Source organism: Archocentrus centrarchus, chromosome 19 (genome assembly GCF_007364275.1).
Source record: "Archocentrus centrarchus isolate MPI-CPG fArcCen1 chromosome 19, fArcCen1, whole genome shotgun sequence".
Lineage (NCBI taxonomy): Eukaryota > Metazoa > Chordata > Actinopteri > Cichliformes > Cichlidae > Archocentrus > Archocentrus centrarchus.
In genome coordinates this window covers 30,172,862-30,195,711 of record NC_044364.1, presented here as the reverse complement: position 1 = coordinate 30,195,711, position 22,850 = coordinate 30,172,862, and the positions used below count along the sequence as shown (strand labels likewise).

Genomic DNA, 22,850 nt, shown 5'->3' with positions numbered 1-22,850 from the left:
TGGCGAGCACATGGAGGGCTGTGCGGCCCTCCAAAGAAATGCCACCCCACACCATTACTGACCCACTGCCAAACCGGTCATGCTGAAGGATGTTGCAGGCAGCAGATCAATCTCCACGGCGTCTCCAGACTCTGTCACGTCTGTCACATGTGCTCAGTGTGAACCGGCTTTCATCTGTGAAGAGCACAGGGCGCCAGTGGCGAATTTGCCAATCCTGGTGTTCTCTGGCAAATGCCAAACGTCCTGCACGGTGTTGGGCTGTGAGCACAACCCCCATCTGTGGACATCGGGCCCTCATACCATCCTCATGGAGTCGGTTTCTAACCGTTTGTGCAGACACATGCACATTTGTGGCCTGCTGGAGGTCATTTTGCAGGGCTCTGGCAGTGCTCCTCCTGTTCCTCCTTGCACAAAGGCAGAGGTAGCGGTCCTGCTGCTGGGTTGTTGCCCTCCTACGGCCTCCTCCACGTCTCCTGGTGTACTGGCCTGTCTCCTGGTAGCACCTCCAGCCTCTGGACACTACGCTGACAGACACAGCAAACCTTCTTTCCACAGCTCGCATTGATGTGCCATCCTGGATGAGCTGCACTACCTGAGCCACTTGTGTGGGTTGTAGAGTCTGTCTCATGCTACCACGAGTGTGAAAGCACCACCAACATTCAAAAGTGACCAAAACATCAAGTAGAAAGCATAGGTACTGAGAAGTGGTCTGTGGTCCCCACCTGCAGAAGCACTCCTTTATTGAGTGTGTCTTGCTATTTGCCAATAATTTCCACCTGTTGTCTATTCCATTTGCACAACAGCATGTGAAACTGATTGTCAATCAGTGTTGCTTCCTAAGTGGACAGTTTGATTTCACAGAAGTTTGATTTACTTGGAGTTATATTGAGTTGTTTAAGTGTTCCCTTTATTTTTTTGAGCAGTGTATATCACAGATATTGTGTTTGATATAATTCCTAACCTTATACTCCAAACTTTCTGCTTCTCCTGCAGAGCTAAGCAAACACAAGCGCTATGAGATACGCATGAGTGTGTACAATGCTGTGGGTGAGGGGCCAACCAGCCCACCACAGGAGGTGTTTGTGGGAGAAGCAGGTATGCACACGTCCCCTTATGAGCAAGTAGATCTTTCTTAAACACCAACTTTTTTCTGTTTTTACTCAGTCGTTTCTCCTTGAAGCTGTAATTTCTGAGCATAGTGATTAAAAATGTCATTGTTAAATCTAATTTATGTGAATGGCTGTGACAGTGCCGACCGCCCCGCCCCAGAACGTGGCGATTCAGTCCGCAACAGCCACCCAGCTGGATGTGACGTGGGAGCCTCCGCCTGTGGACACGCAGAACGGCGACATTCAGGGTTACAAGGTCAGAGGCTCAGTTCTCCTGAACTCTGCTGGCTGCCGTATTCGGCCCACTTTTATAGTGCAGTGTAATAATCCAACAATGCTGTGTTGTGTTTTTATCATTAAATATTTACATTTTAGTGGTTCACACGAGACTGGATTCATCTGATGTTAATCACCATTAAATTGACAATTTTAGCGAGCAGTGTTTTCCAGAGGGGGCTTCAATAAAAGGTTCAGTCTGCTGCTCAAGAAAACATTTGCAGGGAATAAAATATAATTGTGTATTTCCCATCAGGGAGTTCGAAATGGGAGTTTTAGAGAAGCAGAACCCGCTGCATTCCCTAAACAATATCTGCAGATATTTATTTATGTTTGTGCTTTTCCATGTAGATTTACTTTTGGGAATTCCAGCGTAAGAATGAGACAGAGCGGATGCGGACTCTGTTTATGCCTGAAGGAGGGGTGAAGCTGAAGAACCTGACCGGTTACACCACCTATATGATCAGCGTCGCACCATTCAACGCTGCTGGGGATGGACCTCGCAGCCCCCCGACCAGAGGACGCACTCAGCAAGCAGGTACATGTAGTTACAAGACCCCCAATGAATATGCAAAATCGTTATTCAGTATGAAAGAGCACAACAGCCAGGATCAAGCAGTGTAGTAAAACAAATATTTCTGTATATGATGCATGCACACATGATGGAGATGTTCTCTGGAAATAAAAGACAAGCTTAAGACAAATGTGGTAGTATCATGACAGGACTAAAGCAGATAAATTAGAGCGTGTACAGCTGTGTTTATTCATTTGTCATATTTATGTGCTGGTGGCAGCGCCGATGTTAGTTTAGAGAACCATGAGAGTTTTCTCAAAGTGGATGAGTCAGCCATGGGGAAAGGATTTGATTTGACGATGATGCTAATCGCTGTTGTCAGCAGCGTGCCAAACGATGTTAGTGGAGCCACACACGGAGCATAAGTTTCTAATCAGCTAACCCATTCTAACTTATTTGCTGAATCTCGTCTTTTGTCTGATGCTGTGGAAATTTAGTCAGTGAGCTTCATAAAGTCTACAGGCACGCTGTATCAAAGATGCCCCCTGCTCTGCCCCCCTTTCTTTGTTCTCCCTCTTTCTGTGACTCATGGGACTTTCTACCAGGGTGCCATCTATAAACACACCAAAGCAATATTTATCTCCCAAAAAGCTCTATGTAAAGGAATCTATTTTTGATGCATTTTACTACTGTGTCCCAGACGAGTAAAAAGGAAAGAAGGTGTTCACAGATTCTTGTTTTTTCCCCAGTGCTTTCTGCAGTGAAAGGAGGAAGCAAATGACAAGCTGGTAGGGAGGGGCATGTATTAGGAAGATGGCTATCCCATCTTTTTAAAAACAAAGAGGCTTTGTCTGTTGCAAGCCTCTCACCTCCTGCTCAGCAGGCTTAAAGGCAGCAGAGGAAAATGTGTATTTCAGCACAGTGGTTTCAGGAGCTCAGCCTGCTGCAGGAGGGTCTACAGGCAATATGTATGTAGTTACAATTAGCAATATATATATATATATATATATATATATATATATATATATATATATATATATATATATATATATATATATATATATATATATATATATATATATATATATATATATATATATTGCTAATAACATATATATATTTTTTAACATAATCTGTGAAGCTGAACTCATGAGCAAGGGCTCAGGCTCACTCCAGAGTCCTCAGCCAGTCATTTTCAGTTGCAGCAGTTGGTCTGGACCTCCAGTAAGAAAAATCTGTACATGTTTAAATTACTACCATTTAAAAAAGAACCAGCACCTGTAGAGACAGTTAGATTTCCTAATGTATCCTGTTGAAAACTAAGAACGGGTCATTTTTACTAGGTTTCTGCCTGTTTGTTTATCGAACAGGAATTACACAAAACAATGGAATAAGGAGTTCAATTATTGCATTTAATTAGCCATTTTCACACAAGTTACAGTTTAATCTGGGTCAGAATACATACCATGCCCAGTGTGGTACTGACACTCTCTTCTTCAGCTCAGGGTTTCATATAGTCAAAGCTTATCAATCTTGGTTACATCATATACAAAACTAGAAATGTGCAAGACAAAGGATTCCAGCAGCTGGGTGTTCACATGACCTCGGACCTTCCCTTTATCGTTGGTTTGATCTCCGTCAGTGGCTGATCATTCCATCCAACAGAGTCCTGATGTCTGTTATTGATAATCTATTAGTGATAGAAGCAAACCCAGAATCAACACACTGTTCTTGGCTGACACCAAACATCAGCTTCTGTGTCATTAATCAATTATGTTTATTTTCCAGTCTAAGACAGATTTCTCAGGCAAATAAATGTAAAGATGGTAAGAGCAAACATTCTTCTTAAAAACTTCTTAAAAACTCATTTCCTTCAATCCTCAAGAAGTTCATTGGCCATATAAAGTAGAACAAATATAGGTTGTGACATTAAAGTGGCTTGTGGGAAAAAAAATTTCATGAGAAATGTAACAGATTTCTTTTTGGGTTGTAACTATCTTTTATTTTTTGTTTAGCACTGACTCTGTTTCACAGCATCATCCAACACACATTTCACACATTTTTTCCAAAGGTTTGTCTGTGAAAAATGTATAAAGCCCCGTAGGCATACTTTGAATTTGTCTATTGAGTATAACCCATGTGACTTTCCATCTTTGACCTCTGTATATTCCAGCCCCCAGTGCCCCCAGCTTCATTCACTTCAGTGAACTGACCACCACCTCAGTCAATGTGTCCTGGGGCGAGCCCACCTTCCCTAATGGCATCATTGAGGGCTATCGTCTGGTCTATGAACCGTCCACACCTGTAGATGGTAACAGATTCTTAACCATTTCAACTTTCTCTGCACAGAATGGCTGCTGGCTATAAAAGCTCAATGCACACTACAAGAACTAACTAGTTTTAGAGTTAACACTTACTCATCAATCTTATGTTGTGCATTTCTTTAGCTATAAGCTAACCATTACATCAAGATAAACAGCTCATTATTCATCACAACCTTTTACATATCTACTGCTATCATCCCAGATAAAATGTGGCTTCGGTGCCAAAATACAAACATGTTTCCCACGACTAATTCCATTACTCTGTGTGTGCACTTGCATATGTTGGGTGTGCTTGCACATTGCCTGGCCTGTGTAAGACCTGCTTTAAATGTGGTGTGTTTGTCTAGAGTCTTCAGTGGCCTGTGCCGACTGTCTCCACTCCCCCTCCCCCCCAGGCGTCAGTAAGACGGTGACAGTGGATGTGAAGGGGACCGGCCCCCTCTGGTTGAAGGTCAGAGACCTGGCAGATGGTGTCACGTACAACTTCCGCATCCGGGCCAAGACCTTCATCTACGGGCCTGAGGTGGAGGCAAACATCACCACTGGACCGGGGGAAGGTAGGTGCAGTGGCGTTTTTGAAATCTGAAAATGTTTTCATTATTTGTTTTAATACAGTAATAAATACTGTATCATTCTTTCTCAGGCGCCCCAGGACCCCCTGGAGAGCCATTTATCACACGCTACAGTTCAGCCCTGACCATTCACTGGACCCCTGGAGACCCAGGACGCTCTCCCATAACACGCTATGTAATTGAGGCCAGACCCTCAGGTAGGCATCAGCCACCCACAGGCAAGGAGACTGCAAACTATGTATTGAAATAATTTATGCAGTTATGCTATAATGAATGAGTATATAATCTATATGCCAGTAGAAATTTTGTGACTTTGCATCTGAAGAATTTAAGTTTAAAATCGGTGTAAATGCTTCTAAGAGTGCCGGTGTTAGTAAGCATGTTATTAACAGGTGTTTTACATGATGATTAAACCTTGCCTTGTGTGAGATTTTGATTAAGGAAAGTGGTGTAAAGTGTCAACATCTGCTGCCCTAGAGTCTGTGTCCCTGGCATTTTAATGGGTTATTGATTCAGGCGCTACAGTCAAGACAATTGGCATCCTGTTTCAGCTGTGATTGACAAGCCTTGGCATGGCGATCAGGGTGATGGATGGTGGGTGACTCGCAGGCAGAGATGTGTTTCACAGCTTCTAAGTGAAAATTGAAAGGGATACCTAGTCCTACATTTTAAAGAAGGTTTGCAAGGAATGATGGATATTTTTTTAGTATAGATTAATGTGCAGGGGGGGTGAAGATGGTTAAATAAGTCCCATATCCCCCTTTTCGCTCTCTTATCCATATGGCAGGGGCCATAAGTCTCTGCAGTGTCAAATTACTCAACAATTTATTTTTGTATTTAGATCAAATTACAAAGTTCAGCACCATGACAGATGAACTTCTCCTGCTTGGCTGTTTGTGGTCATACCTACACATTTATTTACAAGCAGCGGTGTGTAATAAATGATCTCTGGCACGATTTCCATAGCAAGCAGCAAGGCATCTAATGCTGCTTCATTTGAAATATGGCCGCTCCACTATTTATGTTGTAGAATTTGTTGGTTGTAAATTTTTACGAGAGCAGTGAAATTGATGGATTGTGTAATATTTTTAAGAATTATCAATTACCCTTGGAGCTGGCAGCCAGACCGGAGCCGCGTATCAAACAAACAAACAGCCTGTTAACGATGACATACGGACATTGTTTAAATATTTTTGGTTGTTTAACTAACATTGACAGCCTCCTGTGACCCAATTTTTCCATTTAAATTCCATTACAGATGAGGGTTTGTGGGATATCTTAATCAAGGACATCCCCAAGGATGCAACATCGCACACATTCAACATGGACGTACTGAAACAAGGTGTCAGTTATGACTTTCGGGTCATCGGAGTGAACGACTATGGCTACGGCTCTCCGAGTCTACCCTCTCCCTCCATATCTGGTGAGCTTTCTTGTATTTGTTAATAGAATTGAATGAACTGAATTACATTAACTTTGAGGCTTAATTAAATCCCCTTAGGTCATTCAGACTTCACAGAAATATGGATACATGTTTTTAACAACCATGAATTTCAATTTTCTGTTTTTTTTTTTTTATCTAGCCCAAAAAGTGGCTCCTTTCTATGAGGAGTGGTGGTTCCTGGTCGTGGTGGCTCTAGTGGGGCTCATCTTCATTCTGCTGCTAGTTTTCATCCTCATTATCAGAGGACAGAGCAAGAAGTATGCAAAAAAGTCCGAATCAGGTGAGCACACACAGTTGCACAGTTAAATGGAACATTTATCTATCATGGAAGCCCTCCTTGTATTTTGTTTCTTAGCCCAGTGGCACGGAGGGCAAGGAATCTGATGACGTGCCTTTTTTCTCACGAAACAGTCAAACTTATTAAAGGGTTTTTATTATTTGCACTTTTCAAATAGTGAGCAGAGGATTGGAGTTAACTTTTTTGTAGAGGGGTGAATTCTACTTTTGAATGAATCAGGTCACTGACTGGGTTGCAGGGCAACAAAAACCAGAGGAGGAGAGAAAGGAAGCAGGAGCGGGGTGCATACTTATCCATTCAGTGCAGCTCTGACATCAGCGGGTATTTCCCTCAGCTCAGCACTTTTGCCAGAGCTGTTTAGCTGCCAGGCAGGGGAGGGGTGGGGTCCCTGTGGGTCACTGCCCATCTTTCTGACTGATGGAGAGAAAACAAGAGGTTCCTTCTCATTCCAACACAAAGACACTCTCAAAGCCTCCATATCCTCCTCTAGGAATCTGGCCCAGGCCACTGGGCTGCTATTTCTTTTCTCTGTGTTTGCATAACCACCAATTGACCTTAAGTAGCCCCGAGCAAGCATGCAGGCCCTGGTCTGGCTGTGGCCACCTGTAGGATGACTCAAAGTGTTTTTAACCCCTAACATGGCAAGCAGGATTCTCTCCGAGCATTAATCTTCAGCAGAAGCTGGCCTGTCACTCCCTGTTTACATGGTTGACTTTTTGATTAATCATGAGGTCAAAGTCAAAGCAAAATATTCACATGTGACTCACGGTTGGTGTTAAGCACATTCCTTTACCATAGATCACACAGTATATATCTCTGTATATAGAAATAACAAATGTATTAGACCACCACCCAATGTGAGTTTCATGCCACAGCTGAACTAAATTATCACTAATTACCAAAATCACTTTTTATGTTTCTGTAATAGTTAATCCATCAGTATGTGCAAGCTCTTTAATTGAAATTGTTAATGCTAAAATATAATTATTGTTATCCATGATTTTTCAAGTTTGTTGTCTTATAAAAAAGCAGAATTAGAATTAGCATGCCCTCGAAGTCTGAGACTGTAGTAAGAAAAGGGTGGAGTGCCCACTCCAAGTCAGGGACGAGCTGCTGCCCCAGGTGGAGGAATTGAAGTATCTCGGGGTCTTGTCCATGAGCGAGGGGAGCGGGAGATTGACAGACGGATCGGGGCTGCGGCTGCAGTGATGCAGACACGACACCGCAGCCCCATCGTCGTGAGCGTAAAAGAGAGGCGGCCAATTTACCGGTCGAGCTACGTCCATACCCTCACCTGTGGTTGTGAGCGAGATCACAGATACAAATGGTGGAAATGAGCTTCCTCCAAAGAGTGACTAGCCTTTCTCTTAGAGATAGGGTGAGGAGTAGAGCCGCTGCTCCTCCACATCAAAAGGAGCCAGTTGAGGTGGTTCGGGCATCTGACTAGGATGCCTCATGGGCACCTCTTGGGTGAGGTGTTTCAGGCAAGTCCTACAGTGTAGACCCTGGACATGATGGAGAGATTACATCTCTTGGCTGACCTGGGAACGCCTCGGTGCTCCCCCCCAGATAAGCTGAAGGAGGTGGCTGAGGAGAGGGAGGACAGGGTTTTTCTGCTTAGGCTGCTGCCCCCATGAGCCAGCCCTGGGGAGGGATGGATGGATGGATGGATGGATGGATGGATGGATGGATGGATGGGTGAATGGATGGATGGATGGATGGATGGATGGATGGATGGATGGATGGATGGATGGATGGATGGATGGATGGGTGGATGGATGGATGGATGGATGGATGGATGGATGGATGGATGGATGGGTGGATGGATAGATGGATGGATGGATGGGTGGATGGGTGGATGGATGGATGGATGGATGGATGGATGGATGGATGGATGGATAAAAAGAACAGAGGAATTTGTTCTAGTGGTTGAATGTTATGCTTGATTAATTTCTGACTTCTCAGATTAGTCCGGTGTGCTGGCTCAAATATGAAGATATGAATTCAGTAGTTTTTAGTTTTGAACATGTTTTTGACAGATTTCTAAAACATTTCTGTTTCCTTGTTTTTCTGACAGGCGTTCTAATAAATTTGTTAAGCACTGTCATTTGTACTGAATTTGTAATATTATATTTCCACTGACATGCAAACCTGCTGAATTTTCATCCACATGTTTTTTGGACCTTTTGAAAATCCTCATTGCATGACTTGACACTTGTTAGGAAAAAGTCTTATTCAATTTATTGTTGAGGATTAGATGTAAATATCATTCTTGTAGCTGTCTGATCAATAAAAGGCTAGAGTCAGAAAATGGTTGGAATAACTAACACCGAGTGGAAACAGGGAAGCAGCTATCTGTGTGAGGGGAACAAAATCCACCGAGCAGCACTTGTAAACCTCACTAATTAACATCCCCAGCTAGCTGATCCCTTAGGTATCTAAGTTAATCAGCTCCTGGCTCCAGTTACATATTTTGTTTTATTGATCTTTTCTTCTTTCTCTTGGCTAGAAAGTGAATAAATCTATTTTCCAAAATTCTGAGCTATTGCTGCAGGTCATAAATATGAAAACCACTATTTACTTCAACGATTTGAACCTTGAAGGCAAACACAGTGGCATCTGAAGGTGTAACTGATGAAATAAAAGCCTGTGTGCTGAAAGGTTTACACAGGTTTGACACGAAAATGTTGTTTTAGTATTTTTAAGATCTAAAAGATCAAGTGGTTCCCTCAGCTTTCCCGGACTCTAACCTGCCTGTCCGTCCGGCCTGTGGTCACACAGTGTCTCTGTACGTGTGTCCAGGTAACAACTCCAATTGTAACGCTCTTACTCACGGAGACATGGTCAGCCTGGATGAAGGCCGTTTCCCCGCTCTGGAGCTCAACAACCGACGGCTGTCTGTAAAAAACTCTTTCTGTCGAAAGAACGGCGTCTACACCAGGTGAGTGAGCAACACATCGGCAGAAAAATGCACACGCAAATAATATATAAGAGAGAAGCTTAATTTAATATCTAAATGAAACAGCCATATGGTAAAAATAACTGGGTAACCCATGAAAGCTTTACCTCATGCCTGAAAACACTTTGAGTGCTGTAAAAAAAACACTCTTAAACAGCTTAAATCTCCTTCTGCTGGCTGAGAGCAGCATATAAAGACCAGTTCAGATCTGACGGCACACTTTGCATGAGATCATTAGAACCTGTTTGTTCTGCGTATAAGATGTGGACTCACAGACGGCTGCTTCCATGTTGTTGTGGACAGATTGTTAGTTATGTCATGTGGATACAACTGTCCTGTGAGTGAAGGAGGTAAATGCATTCTAAAGTCCCCTGAAATAAATGAACTGTTTCCTTGTATCCATGTAGGCAGCGTAAGCTGGAGAAGTCTGTTGGGTTGTGTGTAATTCAATGAGTGTAACCTTGAGGACAGATCAAAGCAGGCACAGGTCTTTGAGATGCTTCCAGGCAGCTCCCTACTACTATGTCTCCGACTTTCAGGGGAGGCTCGGAGGGAAAGAATGCACAGATGTACAGTCAGCACTCTTTGAACTCAACCCATAGCGGAGAAATCCAAATCCCAACACCTGACTCTCCGATTATAGATTAAAGCCACATCTTGATCTCGGGTCTGTGAATACCAAAGACAGGATGAAGTCCTTTGTGTTACACCAGGATCAGAAATCAAACACATTCCTAATCCTGCTGTATTCATTTTAATTCAGAACTGTGTCAGACAGCAAATGCCATTTGCAGCTGATCCTCGCAGAGATTTTCTCTCTGTGGAGATTATTTGTTCAGAGTTTAATACAAGGGCCAATACTTCTGCTAGTGAATCACAGCTCACAGCCATGTCAGAACCGTTGGAAACTGATGGTTTAATCTGCCACTACTTGAACCTTAAGTGCAACTTTTTGTTCCTGCAAGAAGATTAAAATGGGTGCTCATGATAGTTTGACAGTAAACACGCTGATTTTGGTCAAATGTAAATAATTTGGAGACTGTGTGGTCCTATAATTTATATATGACATTAGTCCACACTAATAGCACATAAATGCTTGTTATTAAACCAAAGCAGTCTAAACGTGTCTCGGGTCTGTGATGATCAGCAGGGATGGATTAACACTCCCTGGGTGACCTTCTGTTATTGTCTTTTTGCTTTTTGAAACCAACCCTGACACTGGTTGTGGGTTTAAAGAGGTCTCGGTGAAGTAATTTAATGTAGATTAACATGGTTTTAAACACTCTTGAGTGACAAAGCTCCTGAATACTTCAGACATGTTAATGAGTCCCTTCAGGCGATTGTAGCGAGAGGAGAGCCCGGTAATGAGTAAAGACCAGGGGGCAGATTTGATTTCACCCTCTGGTTCTCATTCCTTACCTGACGTGCTGCTGACTGAATTTTGCTGTGAGAGGATTAAGTGGACCCTTCTCTCTGTCCAAGTGAGAGAGCTGATAAATAATTTACGCCTCATTCAACAGTGTATGAGAGTCAAGGAGAAGCAGGGTGAAAGTGGGCTGAGATTCCTCAGTGTTTTAAAACAGGCAGTTTATCATAATGTCCCAGTAGGCTCGCAATAGCTGTTCTTCACTTTGGCTCAGTCCTCTGTTTGGCTGTTAGACGGGAGCCTGCTAAGAGGACTACTGAGGAATGCAAGTTGCTGAAGGTTACTTTGTGGAGTCCTTCTGGGAATAAGTGCAGATCTGTGATTATGACTTTGTTGAAATGATTTCTGAGTTGGAGTGCCGCTCCGAAAAATTATACCCCGGGGGGAAATTTCCTCTGTCATTAACTTAAAAATGCACCAACATTTACACTGAGTGTGTGAAGGGGATCGCGAAAGGATGCTGGAGAATTGGGGAAAGATGCTGTTAATTATTATGTTAATTAAGTTGTTAATTATCTATTTTTGCTATAATCAGAATACTGAACAATTGCACTAAAATAACATTTTCTTCTAATTTATTGCCAATAATTGCTTTTATTAGAATACATATATTGCTATATTGGCAATATGTGTATTGCCAATATAGCAATACATATATTGAACGTTTTAGCTGATATCCCCCCCGGGAATGGTTCTGAGTTAATGCGGCAGCGTGAAGCTAACTGCTGCTGCTGCGGGTGTCCAGGGACCGCATGACCGAAACAACGGGCCAGTCACCATTTCAACTTCGCCGGTTCATTTCATCCACTATGTACCAAACCCCTACGGCCTCTCCTGTGGGTGGTGGGCCCACAGGAGGGCAGGCCTGTGTAGTGCTTTTGGGCTTTGTACAGCCAGGCCCCAAATGATACAGTCCTATGTATGCATGTCATATATTCTCATATATACAGTCATATATTATAAGCAAAAAAGCTACTTCCTTGTCACAAGGGGTCAGTCATGTGTTTCATATGTTTTATGCCCTCCCTCACACACCCCCCCAGAGGGGATTTGTGTCTCTGGCTAGGAGTGAACCAGCGACCTTTCACTTGCCGAGGGAGTGTTACCACTACTCCATATGACAAGTATATGGTAACTAATATAATCTTATTAGGTAATAAGATGTTAAAGTAGCAATAACAAATTGATATTTTGAAGATTGAATAATTTAAAATAAAATGGCGTTTATTACTTGAAATGTGTTTAATGTTGTTTTGTTTACTCTATCCTGATATGATACAGTGCAAGCATTCCATAAAAAACACAACTCGCTCACTCCAGGAGACAAACAGACACACTAACATGAGTTTCATCCTACAGTGCTCACCGCAGTCTTACGAGTTTTTATTGAAAAAGCGTTCACATTATGAGTTATCAGCAATAAACTGACACACTTCTACCAGTGTGAGTTTGCTTGGCTAAAGTGATCAAAGGGTGAACGCGATGTATCCATCCATCGATTTCTTGTAACCCCATGAACTCCGTCCACACAGACACTAATCTACACGACCCCGAGCTGCACGCGTCCTTCGAGCAGACTCCAAGCAGACGTTTTAGCTGATTTGAACATCGTCCGTCTCACAAACATCACTCTGCAAACACTGGATTACACGATAACGCACAGGTCCTGTTCTCCGTGCCCGTAATTATCCTCTAACTTGAGGTCAAGGTCGCCGAGATTCAAACTCCTCTGAGATCTTTAGTAGATGCATCTTTGGTGTCGCTCTCGAGTTATCGCGTTCGCAAGATTTTCAGAAAAACTTGACCGCCGACCTTTACGCAGTTATGGCAAAAATGTAATCAAGTGATCCAGGGGTCACTGGCCATCTTTCATGTAAATTTGTTATGAACAGTTATGTTAGGCTTTACTGTAACACTATTAACAAACATAATAAAACACTACCCCGTCCCCCTGTGGGAGTGGGCTAAAAACGCTGGCCTGCAGTGCAGCAGCTGTCTGTGAGCAGAGATAATCTCAGCCTTAGACACAGATTCATCACAAATTAGAGTTTGTTGTATAGGAGCACTCATTGTACCTGATTTAAATTTGAATTAAGTTTAGTTTAACTCACTGAGTGTAACTGAGTTTGCTCTGTGATCTCCCAGTGGAGTTTTCCATTTCATCCACAAAGTACTACCCCTGTGAAAACTGCTGGAATTTACCCGCAACATTTTTGAAATGCTCTCCAAATATATTTATATGGAAAATGCTTATGCAAATGCACTTTGAATGTGTAGAGCGGCTGTGTGCGCTCCAGCAGCTCCACTGGCAGCGACTGCCGGCCGACCCTGTGGCCTGGAAAGTCAACGGGAGTCAGTATGTCCAAGCAGTCTCCGCCAAACCAGCACCAATCAGCAGAAACAGATGGGTGTTTATTTAGGAGCAGCAGGAACAGTGGAAAATATGGAGGAGATTAGGCACCAAGAGCTTTTTTATTCCTCTCATATTTACTTAAAACACCCCTGACAGAAGCACACCATTTTAGGGAATGTTTTTTTCCTAGTTCCCATTTTTCTCGTTCCCTCTTTCTTTCAGTTTTCAGGTTCATTGAACACCTCCCTTTGTCCCTGTCCTCCCTCCCCCACACTTTAATGATCCTTCCTTTGCTCGGCCACCTCTCTTTCTCTCTTTAAGCTTATATCTGAATTACAAATTTGATAACGTAAGTATGCCACTGAAACATTAATCCAGGCCATCATTTGTGGAGGGTGTGATAACATTTACCCGAGCAAAGCCCGAGGCTGCTACTTGTTTGATGACCCCTTGAGTTCAGTTTATAATTTAGTCACAAGAGCTTAGTGGTCTGACATTCCACAGCCCACAGTGAGGACTGAATCAAGGAATTATTCAGTGCAGAGGAGACGGGCTGGGAGCAGCATCTCATGAGTGTCCCATGATTCTCATCAAGCTGCACTGCTACACCCAGAAAGGAGAGCACATGTGAACTCTGCAGGAAGCACTGACTGTAGGGTCCCAGACATCAAGGACATCAAGAATCACTGCATCTGCTTGTTTAGCAACATTGACTATGATTTCTAATTTCAAAAGATGAAATCTCAGGAATTTTAGAAGAATAATTATTAACAATTTGTTTCTTAAATAATTAACCCAAGATTTAAAGACGGCGTATTCTTTAAACTTCTTTTTAGCCTTTATCGGGATAGGACAGCGGAAAGCAGACCGGAAAGCTCGGCAAAAGGCACACAGGAAACAGTCTCAGCTCAGGCCTCTCCATTATTCTTTTCATTTCATTCATTTTCATCATTCCTTTATTTAACCAGGTAAAACCCCACTCAGATCCAGATCTCATTTTCAAGAGGGACCTGGGCAGAAGATCTGCAACACAACAACCTGGTTACACAAAAGTAGAACAAATTAAACCATATACACAAGTTTAAAACAAATTACAAAACCGTTTAAAAGCAGTGACACAGATTAAATGACTCACTTTGCTTGTTTTTAAGAAGTGTTTGAAATAAATCCAGTGATATAAACTGCGACATCTTGAGTTCAGACTGGAGCTGACTCCATGCTGTCGGAGCCGTAACGCTGAATGCTTGCTTCGCTTTTTCTGTTCTAACACGTGGAACCAGCAAAAGAACGATATTGTTGGAGCGTAAAGAACGGGCAGTAGGAGATCATTGTAAAAGAGATTTTAAATAAGCTGGAGCCAAACCGAGTAGAGTTTTATAAATCAGGATCATCAAGTGATTGTATCTCCGTACGCTCAAAGGAGGCCATTCAGCTTTTGCATACAGTTCACAATGATGTGTAAGACGTCTGCTGCCTGTTGTAAGAAGGTTGCTGATACCAATTTTCTTCTTGCTTGGAGAGAAAAACAGGATCCACTGTGATAATAAAACCCAATCTTCATTCTCAGTGTTCTTCTTAAATTTGCTATGTGCTTTTTAAAAGAAAGCTCTTTATCCAATATAAAACCAAGGTATTTGTAGTTAGTGACAAACTCAATTTGTACACCTAGAGCTGTGCTAAGCAATAGGGGGATCTCTGATAGTCTTCTGGAGTATGAGGAGACCATTGCTTTCGTCTTATCCACACTCAGAACCAACTTCAGAGTATGTAAACGAGTTTGAACCACATTGAAAGCAGACTGTAAGAGCTCTATGGCCTTCAAAAGTGAACAAGAGTAGCAATAAATTTCCAAGTCATCTGCATAAAAATGATAAAGAACATCTGACAAATTATCACACAAATTGTTTATAGAAATAGAAAATAAAAGTGGAATTGTGTTGAAAGTTGGACCTGGATTTGGTTGCACATTTCCTAATACCAAAAGTAAAAGTAGAATGAGTCTTTTCCATCTACCGTTTACATTAGCCGTACAGGATACAGGCTTCCTGCTCAGCCCAGTCAGCTATGCCAGCACCTAGATGTTGATTTTGAATGCTTGTTTTTTTTGTTAAGCTCGACAGCCACTTGAATCAAATTAATTGTGTGCCTCTTCACTTTGATCAGGTCTCCTCCCAGGCCCAGTCCAGGCAGTCTTCACTACTCGGACGAGGATGTCAGCACCAAGTACAACGACCTGATCCCCGCGGAGAGCAGCAGCCTGACTGAAAAACCCTCGGAAATCTCAGACTCACAGGTGCAACAGCAGTATATTGTTTTATGCCACATCTTCTCAGCTCTCTGTACTGTGTGCATTAGGTAGTATTTGATCTGTGTTTGTACCTGTGTATGTGTGCGCACAGTCATCTCCTTGAATTCTTCAGGAATTCAGCTTTGCATTCTCAGCTGTACTGTTCCTTTGTTTTTGTGCCTGTTCATGCTGGTGTCCTTTCTGTGTCACTCATCTGAATGCATTTGGCCTGCAGAGGTCATACAGTTACAGTAATACGCATGGCGAGATGAGAGATTAATGACTCTGCTCACTGGTGGCAAAGCAGTTTTTAGAGCAGGCAGTAACCTGTGGAGAATGTCGCTCTACAAACATCCACCTGAGATCTAGGTCACCGCACTCAGCCGCAGCACCCGTTATGTAAGGCAGCGCGAGGGGATGCACTCTGCAAAATGTATTTTAGAGCTAGCTGTGGAGTGAAAGTTGCCACTCCAAACAGATAGTTTATCCAATTTTCCTTTTCAGTTACTGGAATCAGAGTTAGTGAAAATGATCAAGAACAAGAACACTGTGTTTGTTCTTTAGCCCCGCTCTTCATATTAATAAATGAAATTATAATTTTGAGTCTGTCTGATGTGCAGACATTGTTGGGACTGATAGATTATTAAAAACTAATGACTAATGTCTGACTTGTGGCCTTTGTGCTGAGCCAAACTGCTTTTACCCAGCGAGTGTGATCAATAAATTGTGCCCTTCTGTCTGTGTCTCTTTGTATTGATCAGTGTGTGCCATCTTCTTTTGTCTGTTCTCATTCTGACTTTTTTTTTCCTTTTTTTCACCCTCCTTCTTCTTCTTTTTTTGACCAAATAATTTCTTCTGTCTTGTCTTGTGTTCTTATGCAGTTTCTGTTTTCATTTGTGTCACTTCCTCTCTGTAGTTTCTGTGATTCATCTCGCAGTCTGCAGTCTGGTTTTGAGCCTTGTTAGATAAAGAATCGGGGGAAAGTGGTCTGGAATCCCCTTGCTATCAGACTTCCTTTCATCTGGGAATTCTTTACTCTCTGCATTTTCCTAAATTATCTCGGGAGATCTCTCAGATAAATAAGTCTCTAGTGTGAATTCCAAAGCCAGAAGTCTCTCCCCACCTCACTTTATCGGGACCCAAGTCATGTTTCCAGATCAAATAGAAACCTCTCTACAATGAAGAGCTACAGACAGGACCTTTCACAGCACCATAACATCCCCTCAAATGAAGCATTTCAACATTTCAGCACCTGTCTGACATATCTAGCATGCACACTTGTGTATTGTCAGACATCGCCCTAATGCAATTGCTGGCCCCCTCAGCCAGGGATGATGACGGCTGTCTGCCGCCACACTGCACACTCACCGCTTCACGTCGGCTTTGATGGACTGAAATGCACAGAGCCTTCCCGTTACCCCGAGGCTTCCCTGCCATGCCCCTGACAGACCACCATATCAGCACCAGTGGTGCTCAAAAAAACCCGGGAATGTTCTTTGAAGTTTTATTGAGCGGATAACTCGTGACTGTCAATATGACACTGTGCTGTCTGTCCTCCTTAATCCCCACGGCCCCCCCGGCAGGTGTAAGTTCACTATTGTACTCCTCGTGAAGAGGGGATTTGGAGAAAGCCAACATTGACTTGGGAAGGCAACAGAGCCACATTACTGTTCTGCTCCCCTGCAGGGGGAGACCTACTGACTTTTTTCCTCTGGAGTATAGGCTTTCTCACCTTCCAAGGTTGTCTTGGTGGTGATGCCTTTGAGTGTCATTCAAGGCCGAAACCAGTCAAAGACAAATGATCTCATCTCTGAGTCATATGGTAGACTATGTTCGCTCTGCGGAGCGGCATTCCATGGGAGAGAAATGAAAATGCTGCTTTCTTATTCGCTCTCTGTCTATGAGTCTCCTTCTCCTCCCTGTTACTCGCTGTGGTTTCTGCAGCTGTTTTTGGCTGAGACTCCACAGAAAATATTCTCTGTGATGTTTGGATTGTCACTAGTGACAACACACCACTTTTGACCAGCCAAGTTTGAAGTATGGTGTCATAACCGGGAATAAAGTTCAAATGTGACCGCCAATAAATAAGAGTTGATATTAATAGTTTTTTGGATTGTGTACAAATCAGAGGTCGCTGGAAAGACGTTTATGTTGGGCGGATGAAGCACATGTAAACTAGCCTTAACTGACACGCTCCCTTAAATTAGGGATGACTTTTAAAGGGAAAAAGTGAAATACTCACATATGCTTCCATTATTCTCGCCAAAGTAAGTCCCTCTGTCTGTCAGCTTTAATGCCCAATAAAATGTAACATTTCTCTGAGTGTTATTGTTCTGATGAAGCAACATGCATGTGAGTGGAGACTGTAAGTACTGAGGAGGCGTATGTCCTTGATGATGGCGGTGTGCAGCTTGGCTTTGATAAAGCTGGTGTTTTAGTACTGGCAAAAGCGAACTATCTCCCCCTTTTCCAGTTTCCTGCACAGCGTTTACTAAAAGCTCATAATAATGTATGTACTGTGAATGTGCAGGGATTTCAAGGCCCCTCCGGCCGAATGTACTCTGTTATTGTCTTGCCTCTAAGGACCCCTGCTGTGTTCACTTCATCAATAAGAGTGACTTAGACAGCATCCCCTTTCTGCCCCTCCCCTTTGCAATAATCCATAACGAGAGGACAAAGGACTGCCTGTTTGGGTATGCATCAGTTTTGGGGGGGATGGGGTTGGGACCCCGCTTACCAGAATATTTGTTATTTACAAAGTACAGTCATTGATGAAAAGCACTTTTAACACCATTATATGTCTGTGTCATCTCTGGAGCAACAAATGCAGATAAAAAGGGGAATAAATCAGACACACAGATGACAGCAAGTTCATTCCCAGCAAGCTGAGGTCACATTTCCTTCAGATTGATGGTCTAAACACCTACATGGTTTGCTGATAATGACCAATTTATCTCCAGGAAACTGTAATTTTGACCCATAATTGAAGCATTTGTTTTTTCCCCTCCTCTGTTGTTCTCCCTCCTACATTGAAGCTAGAAAGTGTAAACAGGAGCTCAGACAACTTTATTATGCTGACGAGAATAAAGTGCTGTCAAGAGGTTTCGCTAGTTAATTAGATAGATTTCTTAATCTCTTTCACTGCCTAATTTAACATCAAAATGATGAAAAAATGTTTAATAATTGACACTGGCAGGCTGGCATGTCTGTCTTACACATATCCCTACATAAATGAGATGGTTTTTCCCTTGAGGCTGAGGTGCAATGCTGCATTTCGTGCCTAAAGTCTGCTTCTGTCACAGTATTCGGCTCTAGTAATTAGCTTGTAATGAGTTGAAATAAGGAGCTGTATCACATGGGCTGTGCAGCCCCAGAGGCAAAGTTAAGCATCTTTACTTTAGGTTACTCGATTGTATCCTTGTGTTATTTCTGTTAAATATGGGTGATAAACCAGAAACAAAGGCAGACAGATTGGAGTGCTGTGTACTTGTAGGATACAGCAGTCAGAACATCTGTTGCGCACACTCTAACACTGTGTTGGGGCAGACGGGAGACGGATGCAATTCACTGTGTCAACACTTGGTCTACACTCACTCTTTCCCATTACCGCACACAACTGGAGCACTGTTTCATTTCTCAGTGCTGGGATAATTCTTTTAGTGCAAACTAAGGCCACTTGAAGCTGCTCAGTGCGTCTTGTTGGTCCGCTGTGAATGGATGTTGTTATTGTGTTGCCGTGCTGCTAAATAGACGGGTATGAATAGAATGCTTCTCAGACCTGGTTGGCATCGAGTATTTACAACTGGGTACCAATATTGCAAACAAAAACCCAACTACTGAGCCATCTCACACTCTGACTCTCTTTACTGAGAGGAAAAACTATACAGAAGAAAGGAAAAAAGAAGGTATGTGAGGGGGAACGTGGCTTGTGCAATATCTGTCTCTGATTAATTTGTGGAAAAGAGAGAGGGGGAGCCTTTCTTTTAAAGAAAGTAGGATCCTTTTTCCTATAATTCGCCGCTCGAAAGTTTCTGTTTGGACTTTTATAAACTCTGCTGACACTGAGCAAACAAAAGCCTGTATATACACAGGCATGAACCGGGAGGCAAAGGGAAATCTGAGACTGCAGCCATATGTGTGACATATGTGCTGTCTAATATCTGTCCTCTGCAGTGTATCCTTTGAGTGTGTGCCAACAGCACTGTTTCTGTACATGATCATGATTATGAAAGAAATTTCTGAAACAGTCACAATTATCAGCAGCCTCTCTGCAGTATGCTACTTTGAAGAGAGCAGGCTTTTGTCAGGCACCTAATGCGTGCTTCTAAGACCCTCTTTGGGAAATGATCAAATGACATTTTTTGGCAAAGTTGACATTTCATATGTTCATTGTGGCCAGGTGATTAATCAGACGCTGCCTGGCTGATTGGCGTTCCTTTTTGCTTGACGCGTGGAATGTTTCTTGACATGAAAACAATAGAGCTTCAACTCAACCTGCAGCAAGGTGGAGGGTCAACGATGAGACTGTGCTGAGAGCTACGATTTCTTTACACGTGGCCAGAATGGAATTCAGACTGAGTTAAAACGTGAAGGAAAATCATTTTCAGAATGCTTCAATAAACTCTTAAAGTCGATGCTAGAAAATGCACTATACAAATATGCTGCACAACACAAAACAGTGTTTTTATCTCATGCTTTTATTACCTTTTCATATCATTCACGCAGAATGGCACAGAGGCTCTATTTATGCATATATTTATACATATTGTGGCATTATCACCACCATGACTCGGCCATTTGAATCATTCTGTTATAGTGATGTACTGTAAAACCCATTGTTTTGTTCACCCATAGGAGGCGCTGGTGTTTTCATATGGAACAGGTGGCCTACATACACTTCCACTGCATTTGGTGAGGTTCTTGTGGCTGCCTGCTTTGAATGTTTTGTAGCCCTGTAGGTGACTGGTTCAGACTGGAAGCCCCCATCCAATCCTTTCCCTCAGATTCCTGTTATATTTTAGGTTTTATATGCGACACTGTATAACACAGCACCAAGGCCTGTCCTGCTGATGTGCTGTGGTTAAGATCTTAGATCCTGAACATACAGATCTGCTGATTGGTTAAAGTCCCGAAGATAAAATTAACCTTTGCCCTCTTGTGTTGATGGTCCAGTTAGTCTGCACGTTTCAATAGCAAGTCATCCTTCATGCTTTGACCATTTTGTCCACCTGTACTTGTGCTGTGTTGTAAATGTGTTTGCATGTGCTTTGTAGACTGATGTAAACTGATGACTTAGAATAACACAATAACTTCATTTCATTTTAGCCTCAACATCTTTAACTGCTCCACATGAAAATACGAGAGTCACAGCATGCTAACGACACGAACCGCTGTCTCTTCTTTATTTGCCTTCTCAGGGCAGCGACAGTGAGTATGAGGTGGACCCTAACCGTCAGAAGACCCACTCCTTCGTCAACCACTACATAAGTGATCCTACCTACTACAATTCCTGGCGACGTCAACAGAAAGGCATATCCCGGGCACAGGCCTACAGCTACACAGAGTCAGAGTCAGGAGAGCCGGATCACTGCGCCCCACCACCTCTGCCCCCTCTACCTCCACTGCCACCCCAGCTCAGTTCACCCAGCCCTCAGCCTCAGCCCCAGCAGGCCCAGGGCCAGCCCCAGGGCCAAGGCAGCCTCTTTAGACCCAAAGGTAGCCGGACTCCCACCCCCTCCCAGCAGAGCTCCAACCCTCCCAGCCAGCACAGCACCTTGTACAGGCCCCCCAGCAGTCTAGCCCCTGGCTCAAGGGCCCCTATTGCTGGCTTTTCCTCTTTTGTGTGAAAAATACTGAAGGACATAGAAACTTCTGAAAATACCTACCCAAGTTGTGTTGAAGAAGAACATAGCATTGCAGCCAGCCCAGTCAAGTCACTCACAACTCTTTATTTTCATAATTTCTCATTTCTTTTTCTGCCCTTACATGTTGTTTTTCAGTGAGCTTGGATGTATCAGAACAACACCATGAACCAGTGTGAAGCAGTTTTTTTGGTCTAATGTGTGGAAGTGTGCCAGTGTAGACTTTGATTTCTCTCGCTGGCTGATTTTAAAAGTCTTTGCAGCATCCATTCACTTTTATTTTTTTGTTAGTTGAACTAGTTGCATGGCTTTTGATTATTATTCCCTTCTTTTTACTTTTTTAACTCATTCAGTGGTAATATCTGATTCTGTACAAAGTCACTAGAATCTTTGAAAACACACACACACATAAATATATATATATTATATATACATATATATAAATATATAGTAGACATACCTAGAAAACAAACTCAAGTCCTTGCTGACTCTACTTTGATGAAGACTGATTTGACAGTATGATGGAGCCATGTGGTGGAAGCTGAAGAACATCTGTTTGTTTGGACTGGATGTAAAAAGACAAAATGCCAGCGTAAAGGTGGAATTTATGCCAAATTGAAGACATTTACTGTGTTGGCCGTGAGAAACGACATTGAAGAAACAATCACGGATTTCAATGGAAAAAGCTCTCCGGCCTGTAACATACACATGCATAGAAAAAGTCAGACAGCATTTGGCCAAAGTGGGTCAGATGTCAGCGACTGTGGTGTGCCTGAAGGATCCTGCAGATATATGAGTGTATATCTGTTCAAGTCTTTTTGTGAGTGTGTTACAGCGGATCGAAGATGCCTTTATAGAGAACCCCGTATTTATGATCTCTGGCACCAATCGTGAATGCACTGTTGATGGTGCCCCCGGACTTTGGCATCGTGCTGCCCCGTGTGGGCAACGAATTAGTTTGCATACAAAACCATATCTCATATTTCACTTTTTGCTGGATCACATCAACACACACGAGTCTCATCCTGCTGAAATGCTTTGGAAACCAACGTTAAGAGGTGAAGTCTCAAAACTGTCGTCAGGAGCTGTTACAGGTGAGCACAGCTGCTGGTTCTACAGTGTGATTATGATAGGAGACCAAGAGGACCCCCCCCCCCCCCCCCTCCAACCTACCCCCTTCTTCCCTGCTGAGATAACTCTTCGCTGTCACTGATCAACGATCGCTGGGCAGCGCTGAGCCTGCACCAAGAGATGATGTCACTGAATTGCCTCACCTCTTTTCCTTTTGTGTAAACAACCACTCTGTACTATTAAGGTGTGACTGTATTGTCCCAGATGCAAATACGTGCGTGTTTGTGTGTGCGTGTGCGATCACTCTTCTCGTGTGCAAGCTTACAGATCATTCACTTTGTCTGTTTATAAAGAGA

At 42.9% G+C, this 22,850-nt stretch overlaps 1 protein-coding gene across 1 annotated transcript in view; it reads left to right on the top strand.

The window, feature by feature from the left end:
• The window catches only part of sdk2b (sidekick cell adhesion molecule 2b), an 88,121-nt gene extending 65,532 nt beyond the window's left edge, over positions 1-22,589 (top strand). The window contains exons 34-44 of the mRNA XM_030755817.1: positions 994-1,095; positions 1,250-1,365; positions 1,737-1,923; positions 4,073-4,210; positions 4,619-4,780; positions 4,867-4,992; positions 6,054-6,218; positions 6,379-6,519; positions 9,340-9,478; positions 15,439-15,568; positions 20,980-22,589. Coding sequence (XP_030611677.1) covers positions 994-1,095; positions 1,250-1,365; positions 1,737-1,923; positions 4,073-4,210; positions 4,619-4,780; positions 4,867-4,992; positions 6,054-6,218; positions 6,379-6,519; positions 9,340-9,478; positions 15,439-15,568; positions 20,980-21,408 — 1,835 coding nt within the window. The 3' untranslated portion in view covers positions 21,409-22,589. The remainder of the gene's footprint in view (positions 1-993; positions 1,096-1,249; positions 1,366-1,736; positions 1,924-4,072; positions 4,211-4,618; positions 4,781-4,866; positions 4,993-6,053; positions 6,219-6,378; positions 6,520-9,339; positions 9,479-15,438; positions 15,569-20,979) is intronic.
• Positions 22,590-22,850: the final 261 nt, after the last annotated feature.